The 22195-nt window shown below is 44.3% G+C and overlaps 1 protein-coding gene and 1 pseudogene across 1 annotated transcript; both read left to right on the forward strand.

Moving 5' to 3' along the window:
• Nucleotides 1–5005: 5005 nt before the first annotated feature.
• On the forward strand, nt 5006–6926 carry LOC109765646 (12-oxophytodienoate reductase 1). The gene is made up of 3 exons (XM_020324429.4): nt 5006–5141; nt 5260–5705; nt 6118–6926. The coding sequence occupies exons 1-3, from the start codon at nt 5083–5085 to the stop codon at nt 6699–6701; spliced, it is 1089 nt and encodes a 362-aa protein (XP_020180018.1). The 5' UTR covers nt 5006–5082; the 3' UTR covers nt 6702–6926.
• A 12772-nt stretch (nt 6927–19698) lies between these two features.
• On the forward strand, nt 19699–21221 carry LOC141026602 (G-type lectin S-receptor-like serine/threonine-protein kinase At2g19130; annotated as a pseudogene).
• Nucleotides 21222–22195: the final 974 nt, after the last annotated feature.

Here is a 22195-nt window from a genome sequence, read left to right on the forward strand (position 1 = left end):
AACATACGTAATTCCCTTTGTCTGTCAGTATGTTACTTGCCCGAGATTCGATCGTCGGTATCTTCATACCTAGTTCAATCTCGTTGCTGGCAAGTCTCTTTACTCGTTCCGTAATACATAATCCCGCAACTAACTCATTAGTCACATTGCTTGCAAGGATTATTATGATGTGCATTACCGAGAGGGCCCAGAGATACCTCTCCAATACTCGGAGTGACAAATCCTAGTCTCGATCTATGCCAACCCAACAAACACCTTTGGAGATACCCGTAGAGCATCTTTATAATCACCCAGTTACGTTGTGACGTTTGATAGCACACATGGTATTCCTCCGGTATCCGGGAGTTGCATAATCTCATAGTCAAAGGAATATGTATATGACATGAAGAAAGCAATAGAAAAAAAACTTAACGATCAATATGCTAAGCTAACGGATGGGTCTTGTCCATCACATCATTCTTCTAATGATGTGATCCCGTTCATCAAATGACAACACATGTCTATGGTCAGGAAACTTAATCATCTCTGGTTAACGAGCTAGTCTAGTAGAGGCTTACTAGGGACACTGTGTTTTGTCTATGTATCCACACATGTATCAAGTTTCCAGTTAATACAATTCTAGCATGAATAATAAACATTTATCATGATATAAGGAAATATAAAATAACAACTTTATTATTGCCTCTAGGGCATATTTCCTTCGGTCTCTCACTTGCACTAGAGTCAATAATCTAGTTCACATCACCATGTGATTTAACACCTATAGTTCACATCACCATCTTCCGCACATTCTTTGAAGAATGAAAATAAGCTGTCAATGGAAATAAGCTGTCAACTGTTTGGAAATAAACAATATAAATTACTTAATAACTATGTTTGAGAAATTCACATAGCGGTAGAATTGGAAGCGTATCAACAAGGACCCAAATGTCCATATTGTCTTGGGCGATGTCAGAATCACCAAGATCCATGGTGACAAGCATACCCTCATGAAAATCATACATCTTGCAAAGTGCTTCCCAATTCGGGCAACCAAAATGGGTTACGCTCTCAGAATTGTACAGATTTACTTCAAAATCCATACCATGATGGGTCCTTAGGTGAATTTTCTTTGTTTCGATACTTTCATGAGCTTCAAAATTCATCCTCTCCAAGACATAGCGTCTTGCATGGCATGGGATAAGCTAGTCAAATTGTAAAAGACGAAAATTACACGTTGAAGTAGTTGAAGTCGTGCTTAATTACGAAAAAAACACTTGTCGTCGTTGCGTACCGTTTCAACATCGAAGGTCTCCTGGAGATTAATGCTGAAGCGCCGATCTTCGTCCAGGTGAGGCCTGTCGCACAGACCTCGGTCGTCGTTGCACCAGTCGCACTCCCCCGGGAGACTTTCGTCGTCCGATGACGACATTTCCTATGTTCATAATTCAAAGATTAAACTTGTACAATTAAATATATGTACTACAAAACTAAATTAGATCATTATTATTCATCACGGGTTGACTATCGGTCTGCCGAGTCTTTTCTTGAAAACTCTCAGCTCACGCGGTGTATATATTCGACCGTCGGCGATGGTCTCTCCTCCCTTCGTCCCCGAGTGCATTACACCAAAATGTCTAGCACACGGGAACGAAGGAGAAGCGACCCCCACGACAACAGTCAGGATTCTTCGTCCTCTCGTATATGGTGGAGACTCTCCCTCACTGATTCCTCTCGGACATTTGCGACCGTCGGTGATGGTCGTTACTCCTCCTTCCCCTGGTGCATAACAAAGGTCTAGCACAAGGAGAAGAAGGAGAAACGACCCCCACGACAACAGTCAGGATTCTTCGTCCTCTCTCATATATGGTGGACACACTCCCTCACTGATTTTTCGACCGTCGGTGATGGTCGTTATTCCTCCTTCCCCTAGTGCATAACAACGGTCTAGCACAAGGAGAAGGAAAAACGACCCCCACGACAACAGTCGGGATTCTTCTTCTCTCATATATGGTGCAGACTTTCTTCCTCACTCATTTGTTGACTGTCATGTATGGAGCCTTGACAGACTTAAAGTCAACCCGAAATGTCGTTTAATTATCTTTCTAGAAAATCCAGGCCACTCGATATTTCCTACATATTCTAGCACAAGTCATGCTAAAATTCACGGAAAAATCCGGCATGACCTTTGCCAAAAAAGGACATATCGAGCGCCTGAAATTTGCCGGAACGGAAATTAATCAACACTCCGGTAAAATATAGGCCACTCGGAGGTGTAACCTGCAAACATGGCCGGCCACTTGGGCAAGCACATATCCTATTTGAGCAACACAAGATATACATGTTTATATCTACATCATATGAGCATTCAAACTTGATGGTCACTGCATTTCAATGGTTGAAAATATGAACAAAAACATTTCAAAATATCTTATAGGACTCATATTGACATGGAGATTCGGCTGGTCTCACCTCGAGGTCGGAGGGGGTCGGTGACGAGGACGACGGCGGGGATGATGAAGCGGCTCCTTGATTTCTGCAAAAACAAAAACCCTATGAGCTATCAACTAATCAAATGCATACGCCTTGCATAGTGGGGTCCAATTTGAGTATTCAAAATAGGAGTAGTTCTCCAATTTGAGCATTCAATAAGCAAAACCAAATTGTAAAATAAATAAGTATTCAAATTAGCATGCATTCAATAAGCAAAACTAAATCATCTCTTGCGTCCGTACATCGTCGAATATTATCACTAATACATCTCGAATAGTATCATACATATAACATCACTAATACAACTAAAACCCTAGCGAACGACGGGTATCGGCGCGGGTGGTGGACACCCAAAGAGAAGAAACCATCACAGGATCATAGCTCTGGTGTGATCCCTAAAGAACCTGCCAGGTATTGGAGAACCCGCCCTCCAACGCAACTATGTAGCGACGGACGTGCTCGTCCTCCTCGCTGACACGGTGACGTACCACCTCCGTGGGGTCCTCAAGCCTCCGCACCGTCACTGGCCCACGCGACCGCCACCAAAGAAGGTTCGGGTCAACGACGGGCTGGCTCCTCACCAATCTGCGCCCCCTCGGAAGGTAGCACCTCCCAGTACCAGCCCGACGGAGCCCAGTCCCGGACATGGCCCCTCTGATCAAGCAGGTGTCCTACGCCGAGTCAACGACGTGGATGCGGGATAGGCATCATCGACGTCGATGCGGGAATAATTGCTTTAACTAAAAAAATAACAACAAATGTGACATGTTCAAAATATGACATGTCCACTTCAAAACGAATCAACCTAGAATACTGTTAAATACACCTAAAAATAAACTAGTTTTATTAATTTTCTTACTAAAAATAAACTAGTTCTATAGTAAAATTTTAATTAGACTAGTTCTATTAATTCAACTAGTTCAACTAAGCACTTACTATAAATAAAAATAAACTAGTTCTTACTAAAAATAAACTAGTTCAACAAGTTCTATTAATTTTCTTACTAATTCTATTAAACACTTACTAAAAAAACAGTAAAAAAACTACATTATACAATAGTAAAAAAACTACAGTAAAAAATAGAAAAAATAGAGATGGAGGGAGGAGGGGGTGGGAGGAGGGAGGAGGAGGAGGGAGGAGAGAGGAGGAGGGGGAGGAAGCCGGTGGGATCGGAGGAAGGAGGAGGGGTGGGAGGAGGGAGGAGGGGTGGGAGGAGGGAGGAGAGAGGAAGGGGAGGGGGCGACCGGAGGAGGAGGAGGGAGGGGGCGGTGGGAGGAGGGTGGAGGAAGGAGGGGGCGGCCAGAGGAGGAGGGAGGAGGGCGCGGTGGGAGGAGGGGGGAGGGGAGGAGGGAGGAGGGAGGATGAGGGATAAGGGTGCAATACCTCGGTGGAGGAGCAGCGCGGCGGCGGCGGCGGACGACGGGGCGTGCGGGGGAGAGTGACTGAGAGGGAGAGTGAGAGGGTCGGCCGCGTGGGGAGGATAAGATAGGGTTAGTAGTAGCGCGGGTTCGAGAAAAGCGCTACTGCTACGGAGCATAGCAGTAGCGCTGGGTGCAGATACGTGCTACTGCTAAGTGGGGCTAGCCATTTTCGCCCAGTTCAAACTTAGCAGCAGCGCGTTTTGCTAGTACGCGGTACTGCTAAAATGATAGCAGTAGTACGGTTTATTTACACGCGCTACTACTAAGTAGCAGTAGCGCATGATTTTATTCAGCGCTACTGCTAAGATGTTGTGTATAAGGTTTTCCCTAGTAGTGTAAAGTAGTTATCTAAATGATCTTATGTTTCTTTACCTCTAGCACCTGCACCCTCGTCATATCAAGTGGCAGGACGACCCGTGCATCATTCTAGTACACCAGTAAACGGTGTGACTTGCCCCTTGGCAATCCTTGTTATCACCCTTCCACGAGGGCATCGGCCCGCATGAAGTAAATTGTGATGATCGTGGCTGCTGGCTGCTGGCTGCTACCAGACATATGTTGCTGAGGAGGACTCGGCGTGACGTGCGAAAACAGTTTTGTGTTTGGGTCCTTGGTACCTACTTCCTCCGTTTCAAAATAGATGACCCAACTCTATGCTAAAGTTAGTACAAAGTTGAGTCATCTATTTTGGAACGGAGGGAGTATGAAACAAATGGCAATCTTTTTGGCCTAAATCGAGCAGTATTTCTAGAATGTGTTGCTAATTTTCACTGTGTTGGCTGCTAGCTGCAGGAACGGAGAGGATGGACGCTTGAAAAAAATTTGTAGAAAAGTCGGCCGGTTTTGTTCGTATGTGCCTTGCCTTTGCCAAGAGGAAATGAAAAGAGAAAAAAGAGAGACGTCAACCCGTGCTTAGCTCAAAAGCAAAGGAGGAAAAAGAAGTTGAATGCGTGCGTGGGAATCAATCAATAAGATGCCTATTTCTTCCATGCTTAGCTCACTCATGATACTATGTGGACGATCGGGACGGCTCAATTAGCAGCCGGGAGAATAGTATGTGACTGCACATCAATCATCTAGTATAAATGGATGTCCTGTCAACTAACCAGTCACTACCCCCACACCACTCATCAGTCTTCTTCTTCCTCCTTCGCCATTAATTGATCAAGAAAAACTTCAGCCATCAGCAATGGAGCCCATCCCTCTCCTGACGCCGTACAAGATGGGCCAGTTCGACCTCGCCCACAGGTACGTACCAACCATCAGCCACCTGTTGTACATGTTCGATCATTCATGGTCATGGATCATGCATGGCTGAAACGACGGCCGGCCGGCCGGCGACCATACTGAAGCAATGATGCTGCAGGGTGGTTCTGGCGCCGCTGACGAGGCGGCGCTCCTATGCCAACATGCCGCAGCCGCACGCCGCCGTGTACTACTCCCAGCGCGCCACCGCCGGCGGCCTGCTCATCGCAGAGGCCACAGTGGTCTCCAACACGGGACGGGGCTACACCGACACCCCAGGGATCTGGACGGCGGAGCACGTCGAGGCGTGGAAGCCCATTGTCGCCGCCGTGCATGCCAAGGGCGCGCTCTTCTTCTGCCAGATCTGGCACGTCGGCCGCGTGTCCACCTTCGAGCTGCAGCCCGGCGGCGCCGCGCCGCTGTCGAGCACGGAGAAGGGGGTCGGCCCGCAGATGAGCTTCGACGGCCGGCTAGAGGAGTTCTCGCCACCGAGGAGGCTGACGGTGGAAGAGATACCTGCCCTCGTTGACGACTTCAGGAAGGCCGCCAGGAACGCCATCGACGCCGGTATGTACCACGTGTATATGCTGTTGATATCGCCAACACGACAAGCATGTTTGTTTTAGAAAAAAAAAGTTTAAGTTCAGCTAAAATTTTCCTTTCTTTGGCAACTACTTCCCTCCATAAAAAAATGATCTAAACGCTGTTGTATTTTTTTACAGATGGAGTAACTAACAAATTTTTAGTGAAGTAGAAATTGTACCATTAGATATTTTTCATAATCTGTTTTGAAAAACCGAATTTGTACATTTATTTAATTTTGTTAGGTACAAATTACACATTTATATTTTTTAGAAAGTAGCCTTAGTATTTGCTAACATGTCTATATAAAATACTGCGGTGAAAGTTGGGTGCCGAAGCTATCTAAAATGGCATGTATTCTAGATTGATAAAGCAATTCACTTCTTGGTTGTGGCAGGTTTTGACGGCGTGGAGATCCACGGTGCAAACGGATACATCATTGAGCAGTTTCTCAAGGATAGTGCCAATGACCGCACCGACGAGTATGGTGGCAGTCTTGAGAACCGGTGTCGCTTCGCTCTTGAGGTGGTCGATGCTGTTGTGAAGGAGGTCGGTGGTCACCGTGTGGGAATCCGCCTATCACCTTTTGCCGACTACATGGACTGCCACGACTCTGACCCCCACTCTCTTGCACTCTACATGTCTACAAAGCTCAACGACCACGACATCCTCTACATCCACATGATCGAGCCGAGGATGGCCATTGTGGATGGCCGGCGAGTGGTGCCGAAGCGGTTGCTTCCGTACAGAGAGGCGTTCAAAGGTACCTTCGTCGCCAATGGTGGGTACGACCGTGAGGAAGGGGGCAAGGTGGTCGCCGAGGGGTACACAGACCTAGTGGCCTTTGGGAGACTATTCCTAGCGAACCCAGACTTGCCAAATCGATTTGAGGTTGGTGCGGATCTAAACAAGTATGATAGGATGACCTTCTACACCCCTGACCCTGTCATTGGCTATACCGACTACCCCTTCCTCGAATGATCTAGATGTAACTTCTTTCTTCGACAATACAAATAGTTGTACTGAGGGTCATAATTAAATGTATGTGTAAGTGATGTATTTCATCGAACAATAAACTTTGTATGGTGATTGTAGAAGCTATTCAAGTTTTTTTATATAGAAGCACCACTCTATCCTTCCCAAAATATAAGACTTGTTCAGGTTTATAATCTTTGATACAGTATTTCGACTATGATGTTCATTTAAAAATCAGTAAACAGATATATTCCAGAAAAAGTCGTTTGCTAGACACAATCATTTCTCAGAAGTCGGAGTGGGTCCTAGGTTGCGCGAGCTCGAATCAAACATGCATGTCATGGAACTCTATCGTGACCTCCGATGATAATTTTACTTTTATTTGAGGGATACCTTATGGTTTTATCATTTCAAAATATGCCACTTGTAGTCTCTTCTTTCTTTTATTTAGAAATCCGGCCTTACATTTTAAATGCAAATGTGTAGTTACATGTATTTGCATTTAAGTAATCAAAGAAAACATTGTAGACTAAACTGTTTATTGCAAAAGGGCACCACAACAAAAATGGTAAGTAATAAAGTTATGTAAGTTCTTCACCATTACTTGTAGTATATATCATTGTTTAGAGGAGCTTTATGTTGGGGAACGTAGTAATTTCAAAAAAATTCCTACGCACACGCAAAACATGGTGATGCATAGCAACGAGAGGGGAGAGTGTCGTCTATGTACCCTCGTAGACAGTAAGCGGAAGCGTTATGACAACGTGGTTGATGTAGTCGTACGTCTTCACGATCGACCGACCCTAGCACCGAAGATACGGCACCTCCACGGACTGCACACGTTCAGCTCGGTGACGTCCCACGAACTCACGATCCAGTAGAGCTTTGCGGGAGAGTTCCGTCAGCACGACGGCGTGATGACGGTGATGATGATGCTACTGACGCAGGGCTTCGCCTAAGCACCGCTACGATATTACCGAGGTGGATTATGGTGGAGGGGGGGCACCGCACACGGCTAAAAGATCAACTGATCAACTCGTGTGTCTATGGGGTGCCCCCCTCCCCCATATATAAAGGAGTGGAGGAGGGGGGGGGAGGGCCGGCCCTCCAAGGCGCGCCCCAAGGGGAGTCCTACTCCCACCGGGAGTAGGACTCCAACCCTTCCAAGAGTAGGAGTAGGAGAGAGGGAAGGAGGAGAGAGGGGGAAGGAAAGGGGGGCGCCGCCCCAATCCTTGTCCAATTCGGACTAGAGGGGGAGGGGGCGCGCGGCCTGCCCTGGCCGCCCCTCCTCTTCTCCACTAAGGCCCAATAGGCCCATTACACTCCCCGGGGGGTTCCGGTAACCCCCGGTACTCCGGTATTTGTCCGAACTTGCCCGGAACACTTCCGAATCCAATATATTGATCTTTATGTCTCGACCATTTCGAGACTCCTCGTCATGTCCGTGATCATATCCGGGACTCCGAACTACCTTCGGTACATCAAAACACATAAACTCATAATACCGATCATCACCGAACATTAAGCGTACGGACCCTACGGGTTCGAGAACTATGTAGACATGACCGAGACACGTCTCCGGTCAATAACCAATAGCGGAACCTGGATGCTCATATTCGTTCCTACATATTCTACGAAGATCTTTATCGGTCAAACCGCATAACAACATACGTTGTTCCCTTTGTCATCGGTATGTTACTTGCCCGAGATTCGATCGTCGGTATCTCAATACCTAGCTCAATCTCGTTACCAGCAAGTCTCTTTACTTGTTCCGTAATGCTTCATCCTGCAACTAACTCATTAGTCACATTGCTTGCAAGGCTTATAGTGATGTGCATTACCGAGAGGGCCCAGAGATACCTCTCCGACAACCGGAGTGACAAATCCTAATCTCGATCTATACCAACTCAACAAGTACCATCGGAGACACCTGTAGAGCACGTTTATAATCATCCAGTTACGTTGTGACGTTTGGTAGCACACAAAGTGTTCCTCCGGTAATCGGGAGTTGCATAATCTCATAATCATAGGAACATGTATAAGTCATGAAGAAAGCAATAACAGTAAACTAAAACGATCAAGTGCTAAGCTAACGGAATGGGTCAAGTCAATCACATCATTCTCCTAATGATGTGATCCCGTTCATCAAATGACAACTCATGTCTATGGCTAGGAAACTTAACCATCTTTGATCAACGAGCTAGTCAAGTAGAGGCATACTAGTGACACTTTGTTTGTCTATGTATTCACACATGTATTATGTTTCCGGTTAATACAATTCTAGCATGAATAATAAACATTTATCATGATATAAGGAAATATAAATAACAACTTTATTATTGCCTCTAGGGCATATTTCCTTCACTTTACTGAAGTCACTTCTGATACAACTGCGGATTGAGAATAGTGACTTTTCATGCCAAATCCCACACCCACATCACAACCAACCACCCTATATGGCTAATAAAACTCTGAGAGAAACCCGCAATGAGAGATGGGGTAAAAATCCTTGAAATCCCATTGGCCGGAGCGATGCCTCATTATCGGGTTATTGGACGCCACTCGCCAAGGAACCGGAAGTTAAAGAAGTGATACATTGATCGATGTGACACCACAAAGCGACGTGGCATAATGCATATTTTGCATAACATGTTTCAAAGTTAAAACCGTTTCATTAATAGTGATAGGTGGTGATTCCACTAAATCTCCCATAGCATTGAAAGCATCCATGGGGTGACTAATAAAAATTCCCTCCAGTAATAGAGTCTATCACAAATCTAAACCAAGTAGTAACACCCACATAAAAATTTCGGAGAAGAACGGTAGTAGATCGCTTACGAGTTGATCTATTTTGAGCATCGCAAATCCCATACAAAGCATCCTTTAAATTCCCCCTCCCCTTTGTTTAAAATTGAGAAATTAATTTTCAGGGGTACATGTAATAAGAGAAGAACTAGCCATAATGATAAAAAGAGTGATCACACAACGAGAAAAAAAAGGCAAATGGGAAATATTTTTTTATTTTTATAAAAACTTTTTAGAAGTTGGGGAGATGGAAACGAGAGGCAAATGTCGAATAATATAAATGTAAGGAGATGAAAGTTTATGTGTAGGTACTTAATAGATGTTGATGATGTCTCCCCGGCAACGGCGCTAAAAATTCTTCCTGCTACTTCTGAGCTGCATTGGGATTTCCTCGAAGAGGAGAGGATGATGCAGTATAGTAGAGATAAGTATTTCCCTCAGTTAAGAACCAATGTTATCAATCCAGTAGGAGAACCACGCAACACCTCGTTAGCAGCACCTACACACAAATTAACAAGTACTTGCACCCAACGTGAACAAGGGGTTGTCAATCCCTCGATGGTTAATTGCAAGGATTAAGTCTCGTAGTGCTAGATGGATAGTATAAAATAAATAAATTAAAATAAAGTAAATAAATTGCAGCAATGTATTTTGAGGATTTTAATATAGGATAAAAATATACCTGGGGGCCATAGTTTTCACTAGAGGATTCTCTCTTGAAAATAGCATACGATGGGTAAACAAATTACTGTTTGGCAATTGATAAAAAAGGAATAATCATGACGATATATATCCAAGGGAATGATCATGTATATTGGCATCACGTCCGAGACAAGTTGACCGACTCCTGTCTGCATCTACTACTATTACTCGACATGTCGACCGCTATCCAGCATGCATCTATAGTATTAAGTGAAGGAAATATGCCCTAGAGACAATAATAAAGTTATTATTTATTTCCTTATATCATGATAAATGTTTATTATTCATGCTAGAATTGTATTAACCGGAAACATAATATTTATGTGAATACATAGACAAACAGAGTGTCACTAGTATGCCTCCACTTGACTAGCTCGTTGATCAAAGATGGTTATGTTTCCTAGCCATTGACATGACTTGTCATGTGATTAACGGGATCACATCATTAGGAGAATGATGTGATTGACTTGACCCATTCCGTTAGCTTAGCACACGATCGTTTAGTATTCTGCTATTGCTTTCTTCATGACTTATACGTGTTCCTATGACTATGAGATTATGCAACTCCCGTTTACCGGAGGAACACTTTGTGTGCTACCAAACGTCACAACGTAACTGGGTGATTATAAAGGTGCTCTACAGGTGTCTCCGAAGGTACTTGTTGGGTTGGCGTATTTCGAGACTTGGATTTGTCACTCCGATTGTCGGAGGGGTATCTCTGGGCCCACTCGGTAATGCACATCACTTAAGCCTTGCAAGCATTGCAACTAATGAGTTAGTTGCGGGATGATGTATTACGGAACGAGTAAAGAGACTTGCCGGTAACGAGATTGAACTAGGTATTGAGATACCGACGATCAAATCTCGGGCAAGTAACATACCGATGACAAAGGAAACAACGTATGTTGTTATGCGGTCTGGCCGATAAAGATCTTCGTAGAATATGTGGGAGCCAATATGAGCATCCAGGTTCCGCTATTGGTTATTGACCGGAGACGTGTCTCGGTCATGTCTACATAGTTCTCGAACCCGTAGGGTCCGCACGCTTAAAGTTTCGATGACAGTTATAGTATGAGTTTATATGTTTTGATGTACCGAAGGTTGTTCGGAGTCCCGGATGTGATCACGGACATAACGAGGGGTCTCGAAATGGTCGAGACATGAAGATTGATATATTGGACGACTATATTCGGACACCGGAATGGTTCCGGGGGTTATCGGATATATACCGGAGTACTGGGGGTTACCGGAACCCCCCGGAGGTTATTGGGCCTCATGGGCCCAATTGGTGGAAGAGGAGAGGCGGCCAAGGGGCAGCCGCGCGCCCCTCCCCCCCAAGTCCGAATTGGACAAGGAGAGGGGGCGGCGCCCCCCCTTCCTTTCCCCCTCTCTCCCCTTCCTTCTCCTCTCCTAATCCAACAAGGAAAAGGGAGGGAGTCCTACTCCCAGGGAGTAGGACTCCTCGTGGCGCGCCCCTCCTGGCCGGCGGCCTCTCCCCCCTTGCTCCTTTATATACGGGGGCAGGGGGGCACCCTAGAGACAAAACAATTGATCATTGATCTTTTAGCCGTGTGCGGTGCCCCCCTCCACCATAGTCCACCTCGATAATATCGTAGCAGTGCTTAGGCAAAGCCCTGCGTCGGTAGAACATCATCATCGTCACCACGCCGTCGTGCTGACGAAACTCTCCCTCAACACTCGGCTGGATTGGAGTTCGAGGGACGTCATCGGGCTGAACGTGTGCTGAACTCGGAGGTGTTGTGCGTTCGGTACTTGATTGGTCGGATCGTGAAGACGTACGACTACATCAACCGCGTTGTGCTAACGCTTCCGCTTTCGGTCTACGAGGGTACGTGGACAACACTCTTCCCTGTCGTTGCTATGCATCACCATGAATTTGCGTGTGCGTAAGAATTTTTTTGAAATTACTACGTTCCCCAACAGTGGTATCAGAGCCAGGTTTTATGCGTAGATGTCATATGCACGAGTAGAACACAAGTGAGTTGTGGGCGATATAAGTGATACTGCTTACCAGCATGTCATACTTTGGTTCGGCGGTATTGTTGGATGAAGCGGCCCGGACCGACATTACGCGTACGCTTACGCGAGACTGGTTCTACCGACGTGCTTTGCACACAGGTGGCTGGCGGGTGTCATTTTCTTCAACTTTAGATGAACCGAGTGTGGCTACGCCCGGTCCTTGCGAAGGTCAAAACAGCACCAACTTGACAAACTATCGTTGTGGTTTTGATGCGTAGGTAAGAACGGTTCTTGTTAAGCCCGTAGCAGCCACGTAAAATTTGCAACAACAAAGTAGAGGACGTCTAACTTGTTTTTGCAGGGCATGTTGTGATGTGATATGGTCAAGACATGATGTTAAATTTTATTGTATGAGATGATCATGTTTTGTAACCGAGTTATCGGCAACTGGCAGGAGCCATATGGTTGTCGCTTTATTGTATGCAATGCAATCGACCTGTAATGCTTTACTTTATCACTAAGCGGTAGCGATAGTCGTAGAAGCATAAGATTGGCGAGACGACAGCGATGCTACGATGGAGATCAAGGTGTCGCGCTGGTGATAATGGTGATCATGACGGTGCTTCAGAGATGGAGATCACAAGCACAAGATGATGATGGCCATATCATATCACTTATATTGATTGCATGTGATGTTTATCTTTTATGCATCTTATCTTGCTTTGATTGACAGTAGCATTATAAGATGATCCCTCACTAAATTATCAAAGTATAAGTGTTCTCCCTGAGTATGCACCGTTGCGAAAGTTCTTCGTGCTGAGACACCATGTGATGATCGGGTGTGATAGGCTCTACCTTCAAATACAACGGGTGCAAAACAGTTGCACATGCGGAATACTCAGGTTAAACTTGACGAGCCTAGCATATAACAGATATGGCCTCGGAACACGGAGGCCGAAAGGTCGAGCGTGAATCATATAGTAGATATGATCAACATAGTGATGTTCACCATTGAAACTACTCCATCTCACGTGATGATCGGACATGGTTTAGTTGATTTGGATCACGTGATCACTTAGAGGATTAGAGGGATGTCTATCTAAGTGGGAGTTCTTCAATAATATGATTAATTGAACTTAAATTTATCATGAACTTAGTACCTGATAGTATTTTGCTTGTCTATGTTGATTGTAGATAGATGCCCCGTGCTGTTGTTCCGTTGAATTTTAATGCGTTCCTTGAGAAAGCAAAGTTGAAAGATGATGGTAGCAATTACACGGACTGGGTCCGTAACTTGAGGATTATCCTCATTGTTTCACAGAAGAATTATGTCCTGGAAGCACCGCTGGGTGCTAGACCTGCTGCAGGAGCAACACCAGATGTTATGAACGTCTGGCAGAGTAAAGCTGATGACTACTCGATAGTTCAGTGTGCCATGCTTTACGGCTTAGAACCGGGTCTTCAACGACGTTTTGAACGTCATGGAGCATATGAGATGTTCCAGGAGTTGAAGTTAATATTTGAAGCAAATGCCCGGATTGAGAGATATGAAGTCTCCAATAAGTTCTACAGCTGCCAGATGGAGGAGAATAGTTCTGTCAGTGAGCATATACTCAAAATGTCTGGGTATAACAATGACTTGATTCAACTCGGAGTTAATCTTCCGGATGATAGCGTCATTGACAGAATTCTTCAATCACTGCCACCAAGCTACAAGAGCTTCGTGATGAACTATAACATGCAAGGGATGGATAAGACGATTCCCGAGCTCTTCGCAATGCTAAAAGCTGCGGAGGTAGAAATCAAGAAGGAGCATCAAGTGTTGATGGTCAATAAGACCACCAGTTTCAAGAAAAAGGGCAAAGGGAAGAAGAAGGGGAACTTCAAGAAGAACAGCAAGCAAGTTGCTGCTCAGGAGAAAAAACCCAAGTCTGGACCTAAGCCTGAGACTGAGTGCTTCTACTGCAAGCAGACTGGTCACTGGAAGCGGAACTGCCCCAAGTATTTGGCGGATAAGAAGGATGGCAAGGTGAACAAAGGTATATGTGATATACATGTTATTGATGTGTACCTTACTAATGCTCGCAGTAGCACCTGGGTATTTGATACTGGTTTTGTTGCTAATATTTGCAACTCGAAACAGGGACTACGGATTAAGCGAAGATTGGCTAAGGACGAGGTGACGATGCGCGTGGGAAATGGTTCCAAAGTCGATGTGATCGCGGTCGGCACGCTACCTCTACATCTACCTTCGGGATTAGTTTTAGACCTAAATAATTGTTATTTGGTGCCAGCGTTGAGCATGAACATTATATCTGGATCTTGCTTGATGCGAGACGGTTATTCATTTAAATCAGAGAATAATGGTTGTTCTATTTATATGAGTAATATCTTTTATGGTCATGCACCCTTGAAGAGTGGTCTATTTTTATTGAATCTCGATAGTAGTGATACACATATTCATAATATTGAAGCCAAAAGATGTAGAGTTGATAATGATAGTGCAACTTTTTTGTGGCACTGCCGTTTAGGTCATATCGGTGTAAAGCGCATGAAGAAACTCCATACTGATGGACTTTTGGAACCACTTGATTATGAATCACTTGGTACTTGCGAACCGTGCCTCATGGGCAAGATGACGAAAACACCGTTCTCCGGAACTATGGAGCGAGCAACAGATTTGTTGGAAATCATACATACAGATGTATGTGGTCCGATGAATATTGAGGCTCGTGGCGGATATCGTTATTTTCTCACCTTCACAGATGATTTGAGCAGATATGGGTATATCTACTTAATGAAACATAAGTCTGAAACATTTGAAAAATTCAAAGAAATTTCAGAGTGAAGTTGAAAATCATCGTAACAAGAAAATAAAGTTTCTACGATCTGATCGTGGAGGAGAATATTTGAGTTACGAGTTTGGTCTTCATTTGAAACAATACGGAATAGTTTCGCAACTCACGCCACCCGGAACACCACAGCGTAATGGTGTGTCCGGACGTCGTAATCATACTTTACTAGATATGGTGCGATCTATGATGTCTCTTACTGATTTACCACTATCGTTTTGGGGATATGCTTTAGAGACGGCTGCATTCACGTTAAATAGGACACCATCGAAATCCGTTGAGACGACGCCTTATGAACTGTGGTTTGGCAAGAAACCAAAGTTGTCGTTTCTTAAAGTTTGGGGCTGCGATGCTTATGTGAAAAAGCTTCAACCTGATAAGCTCAAACCCAAATCGGAAAAATGTGTCTTCATAGGATACCCAAAAGAGACTGTTGGGTACACCATCTATCACAGATCCGAAGGCAAGACTTTTGTTGCTAAATTTGGAATCTTTTTAGAGAAGGAGTTTCTCTCGAAAGAAGTGAGTGGGAGGAAAGTAGAACTTGATGAGGTAACTGTACCTGCTCCCTTATTGGAAAGTAGTTCATCACAGAAACCGGTTTCTGCGACACCTACACCAATTAGTGAGGAAGTTAATGATGATGATCATGAAACTTCAGATCAAGTTGTTACTGAACCTCGTAGGTCAACCAGAGTAAGATCTGCACTAGAGTGGTACGGTAATCCTGTTCTGGATGTTATGTTGCTAGACCATGACGAACCTACGAACTATGAAGAAGCGATGGTGAGCCCAGATTCCGCAAAATGGCTTGAGGCCATGAAATCTGAGATGGGATCCATGTATGAGAACAAAGTGTGGACTTTGGTTGACTTGCCCGATGATCGGCAAGCCATTGAGAATAAATGGATCTTCAAGAAGAAGACTGACGCTGACGGTAATGTTACTGTCTATAAAGCTCGACTTGTTGCAAAAGGTTTTCGACAAGTTCAAGGGGTTGACTACGATGAGACCTTCTCACCCGTAGCGATGCTTAAGTCTGTCCGAATCATGTTAGCAATTGCCGCATTTTATGATTATGAAATTTGGCAAATGGATGTCAAAACTGCATTCCTGAATGGATTTCTGGAAGAAGAGTTGTATATGATGCAACCGAAAGGTTTTGTCGATCCAAAATCAGCTAACAAAGTGTGCAAGCTCCAACGATCCATTAATGGACTGGTGCAAGCATCTCGGAGTAGGAATAAGCGCTTTGATAGTGTGATCAAAGCATTTGGTTTTATACAGACTTTTGGATAAGCCTGTATTTACAAGAAAGTGAGTGGGAGCTCTGTAGCATTTCTAATATTATATGTGGATGACATATTGCTGATTGGAAATGATATAGAATTTCTGGATAGCATAAAGGGATACTTGAATAAGAGTTTTTCAATGAAAGACCTCGGTGAAGCTGCTTATATATTGGGCATCAAGATCTATAGAGATAGATCAAGACGCTTAATTGGACTTTCACAAAGCACATACCTTGACAAAGTTTTGAAGAAGTTCAAAATGGATCAAGCAAAGAAAGGGTTCTTGCATGTGTTACAAGGTGTGAAGTTGAGTAAGACTCAATGCCCGATCACTGCAGAAGATAGAGAGAAGATGAAAGATGTTCCCTATGCTTCAGCCATAGGCTCTATCATGTATGCAATGCTGTGTACCAGACCTGATGTGTGCCTTGCTATAAGTTTAGCAGGGAGGTACCAAAGTAACCCAGGAGTGGATCACTGGACAGCGGTCAAGAACATCCTGAAATACCTGAAAAGGACTAAGGATATGTTTCTTGTTTATGGAGGTGACAAAGAGCTCATCGTAAATGGTTACGTTGATGCAAGCTTTGACAATGATCCGGACGATTCTAAATCACAAACCGGATACGTGTTTACATTGAACGGTGGAGCTGTCAGTTGGTGCAGTTCTAAACAAAGCGTCGTGGCGGGATCTACGTGTGAAGCGGAGTACATAGCTGCTTCGGAAGCAGCAAATGAAGGAGTCTGGATGAAGGAGTTCATATCCGATCTAGGTGTCATACCTAGTGCACCGGGTCCAATAAATTTTTTTTGTGACAATACTGGTGCAATTGCCTTGGCAAAGGAATCCAGATTTCACAAAAGAACCAAGCACACCAAGAGACGCTTCAATTCCATCCGGGATCTAGTCCAGGTGGGAGACATAGAAATTTGCAAGATACATACGGATCTGAATGTTGTAGACCCGTTGACTAAGACTCTTCCACGAGCAAAACATGATCAGCACCAAGGCTCCATGGGTGTTAGAATCATTACTGTGTAATCTAGATTATTGACTCTAGTGCAAGTGGGAGACTAAAGGAAATATGCCCTAGATGCAATAATAAAGTTATTATTTATTTCCTTATATCATGATAAATGTTTATTATTCATGCTAGAATTGTATTGACCGGAAACATAATACTTGTGTGAATATATAGACAAACAGAGTGTCACTAGTATGCCTCTACTTGACTAGCTCGTTGATCAAAGATGGTTATGTTTCCTAGCCATTGACATGAGTTGGCATTTGATTAACGGGATCACATCATTAGGGGAATGATGTGATTGACTTGACCCATTCCGTTAGCTTAGCACATGATCGTTTAGTATTCTGCTATTGCTTTCTTCATGACTTATACATGTTCCTATGACTATGAGATTATGCAACTCCCGTTTACCGGAGGAACACTTTGTGTGCTACCAAACGTCACAACGTAACTGGGTGATTATAAAGGTGCTCTACAGGTGTCTCCGAAGGTACTTGTTGGGTTTGCGTATTTCGAGATTAGGATTTGTCACTCCGATTGTCAGAGAGGTATCTCTGGGCCCACTCGGTAATGCACATCACTTAAGCCTTGCAAGCATTGCAACTAATGAGTTAGTTGCGGGATGATGTATTACGGAACGAGTAAAGAGACTTGCCGGTAACGAGATTGAACTAGGTATTGAGATACCGACGATCGAATCTCGGGCAAGTAACATACCGATGACAAAGGGAACAACGTATGTTGTTATGCGGTCTGACCGATAAAGATCTTCGTAGAATATGTGGGAGCCAATATGAGCATCCAGGTTCCGCTATTGGTTATTGACCGGAGACGTGTCTCGGTCATGTCTACATAGTTCTCGAACCCGTAGGGTCCGCACGCTTAAAGTTTCGATGACAGTTATATTATGAGTTTATATGTTTTGATGTACCGAAGGTTGTTCGGAGTCCCGGATGTGATCACGGACATAACGAGGAGTCTCGAAATGGTCGAGACATGAAGATTGATATATTGGACGACTATATTCGGACACCGGAATGGTTCCGGCGGTTATCGGATATATACCGGAGTACCGAGGGGTTACCGGAACCCCCCGGAGGTTATTGGGCCTCATGGGCCCAATTGGTGGAAGAGGAGAGGCGGCCAAGGGGCAGCCGCGCACCCCTCCCCCCAAGTCCGAATTGGACAAGGAGGAGGAGGGGGCGGCGCCCCCCTTTCCTTTCCCCCTCTCTCTCCTTCCTTCTCCTCTCCTAATCCAACAAGGAAAAGGGAGGGAGTCCTACTCCCAGGGAGTAGGACTCCTCGTGGCGCGCCCCTCCTGGCCGGCGGCCTCTCCCCCCTTGCTCCTTTATATACGGGGGCAGGGGGGCACCCTAGAGACATCACAATTGATCATTGATCTTTTAGCCGTGTGCGGTGCCCCCCTCCACCATAGTCCATCTCGATAATATCGTAGCAGTGCTTAGGCGAAGCCCTGCGTCGGTAGAACATCATCATCGTCACCATGCCGTCGTGCTGACGAAACTCTCCCTCAACACTCGGCTGGATCGGAGTTCGAGGGACGTCATCGGGCTGAACGTGTGCTGAACTCGGAGGTGCTGTGCGTTCGGTACTTGATTGGTCGGATCGTGAAGACGTACGACTACATCAACCGCGTTGTGCTAACGCTTCCGCTTTCGGTCTACGAGGGTACGTGGACAACACTCTCCCCTCTTGTTGCTATGCATCACCATGATCTTGCATGTGCGTAGGAATTTTTTTGAAATTACTACGTTCCGCAACATTAAGTTCATAAAGAATGGAGTGACGCCTTAAGCAAGATGACATGATGCAGACAAAGTAAACTCATGCATGAATAAACACCATCTTTTTATCTTTAATGGCAATGGTACAAATACGTATCATGTGCCTTTCTGTCATTGGGATTGAGCACGGCAACATCGAAGCCATCACAAAGCACCTCTCCCATTGCAAAAAAAAAATTAATCTAGTTGGCCAAACCAAATCGATAGATCGAATAGAAATACAGAGCTATAATAAACATGCATAAAAGAGTTCAGAGAAGACTCAAATAATATTCATAAATAATCTGATCATAACTCATAATTCATCGGATCCCAACAAACACACCGCAAAAAGTGATTACATTAAATAGAACTCCAAGAACATCAAGGAGAACATTGTATTGAAGATCAAAGAGAGAGGAGAAGCCATCTAGCTACTAGCTATGGACCCGTAGGTATGTGGTAAACTACTTACACATCATCGGAAGGGCAACAAGGTTGATATGGAGCCCCTACGTGATCGATTCCCCCTTCAGCAGTGTACCGGAGAAAGCCTCCAGATGGGATCTCGTGGGACAGAAACTGGCGGCGGCGGAAAAAGTATTTCGGGTGGCTCTCTAATGTCAGGGGAATATTTCAATAATTATAGAGGCGGAATTAGGTCAAGAGGTGCGGCGAGGGGCCCACAGGCCTGGGTGGCTCGCCTCCCGAGCTTGTCGTTCCCTCCGTCCCTCGTGGCTCGTCAGGTTTTCTCCCGAACCTTCTAGGGTCTCTTCTGGTCTAGAAAAAAATAATCCAAAGTTTCTTCTCCATTTGGACTCTGTTTTGATATTGATTTCCTGAAAAGCCAAAAACAAGTAAAAAACAACAACTGGCACTGGGCACTAAGTTAATAGGTTAGTCCCAAAAAATGATATATATTTGCATAAAATTGCATATAAAACATCCAAGATTGATACTATAATAGCATGGAACAATAAAAAAATATAGATATGTTGGACACGTACCAAGGACCTACCATAGAAAACAACTTTTTGAATCTGAAGGTCCAGGCAGTAGCACATCAAAGACAGACAGAGGTCTAGGGAAAGATATTTGAGAAGGTGATAGAAATACAAAATACTCTGACTTAGTTCATGCTACTAAACAATTCTAAGAAAAGCTGGGAGGGGGTGGTTTTGGTTCTGTATACAAGGGGGTATTAAGTGACTCGAAGACTACTATAGTAATGAAAAGGCTTGATGATGCCCATCAATGAGAGAAGCGGTTCAGGGCTGAGATGAGGTCAGTTGGATTGATCCAACATATTAACCTAGTCAAATTGATTGGTTTCTGCTGCGAAGGTGATCACAGGTTTACTTGTGTACGAGCACATGTCAAATGGGTCTCTTGATGGTCATCTGTTTAAGAAGAGCAATAATGTCGATGTTGTTGTACAAGACTGGGAACAACAGATATAGATAAACCTAGGAGTTGCCAGAGGGCTGTCCTACATGCATCAGAGTTGCTGCAAGTGCATTATACACTGTGATATTAAGCCAGAGAACATACTTGTGGATGCATCATTTATTCCTAAAGTTGCAGACTTTGGACAGCAGCATTTGTGGGGAGGGATTTTAGCCTAATTCTGACTTCATTCAGAGGAACTATATGTTATCTTGCCCCATAGTGGCTTCGCGGAGTGGCGATCACACCGAAAGTTGATGTCTATGGCTTCAGCATGGTACTACTGGAAATCATATCCGGAAGGAGGAATTCCTCACCAGAAACATCACATAACACTCACAACAGCAGCACCAGTTACCAACATGATGAACATTTCCCTGTGCGAGCCATCTGCAAGCTTCATGGTGAAGATGTGAAGAGTTTGGTGGATCCACAATTACACGGCGAGTTCAGTCTAGAAGAGGCCGAAAGGGTTTGCAAAGTTGCATGTTGGTGCACCCAAGATAGTAAATTTGATCAGCCTACGATGGGTGAAGTTGTCTGGGCCCTCGAGGGTATACATGAAATTGATATGCCCCCTATGCCAAGACTCCTTGCAGCTCTAATAAAACAATGTGATGCTGCAACTTCAAAGTAATAATAATGATTCGTATAGAGTAGTTCGCTTTGCTTCAGCAAAATTTATTTTTCGAGTTCTATTGTCGAGTAGAATGAATAAAGGAAGGTGGCGCGATTGCCAAATCATCCATTATTTATGTTTTTATTTGAAGCAAGCATTGTAGCAAAATATGACCATGCTAGAAATGTTCCGTTGATGGGATAGTTGATATATGTATACTTGTTGCATTCATGGAGATGTGTCACTTGCAAGCTGCGTATTCGTTACCACATCCAGAACTCAGACAACTTGTAAAGCAAACTAGATCATTGATGGCGCGCATTACCACGTCCATCCATTTTAAATGCTGTATGATAGAATTAAAATTTATGTTAAATAACATTGAGTTGTAATATAATTTCAAGTGCATTTGTAGTGTAAGATGTTACTTATGATTGATCCTATTTTTATGTGTATTTATAGTATGTGAGGTATTAATTATAATAGACCATAACGACACGTGATTCGATGTCCATCCACTTCTCCAACAGACTGATGCATATTTTCGTAATATAGAGTACCAGGAAGCATAAAACTTAAATTTACATCACTAAACAAAATATTGATCTTAACAGAGTAAGTGTTTTTTAATCAATTTATATGATGGTTGCTTCTTGAACCTAATAGGCTCGAAGTTTCTTGAAGTTGTAAATACACGTGCTGCAGCATTTGCCAATATTTATGGAAGAATTAAGATATGGAAGAAGGATTTAGGACATCAATCTAATTCAAGGTACAAAGCGCCGCCTCAATCTGCGGGGAGAGAAGGGCGAGTGGGTGGACCTACAAGGACACGAAGCAGAATCATGTCCGTTCGTTCGGCATCCGACATTGGCCCGTGTTAGTGAGAGGCTTCGGTTTCGGCTACAGGAATAGCGGCCCAGGACATCCGGCCCAGTATCAGCCCACTCCGGAGAAAACAATGTGTTGGACGGCTAGGGATGGCCTGGACA

This window comes from Aegilops tauschii, chromosome 1 (assembly GCF_002575655.3).
Source record: "Aegilops tauschii subsp. strangulata cultivar AL8/78 chromosome 1, Aet v6.0, whole genome shotgun sequence".
NCBI classification, from domain to species: domain Eukaryota; kingdom Viridiplantae; phylum Streptophyta; class Magnoliopsida; order Poales; family Poaceae; genus Aegilops; species Aegilops tauschii.

Coding starts and splice junctions, on each gene's coding strand:
- LOC109765646 (XM_020324429.4), top strand. CDS start 5,083: ATGGAGCCCATCCCTCTCCTGACGCCGTACAAGATGGGCCAGTTCGAC. Junction 5,142..5,259: donor CAGTTCGACCTCGCCCACAG/GTACGTACCAAC, acceptor ATGATGCTGCAG/GGTGGTTCTGGCGCCGCTGA. Junction 5,706..6,117: donor CAGGAACGCCATCGACGCCG/GTATGTACCACG, acceptor TGGTTGTGGCAG/GTTTTGACGGCGTGGAGATC.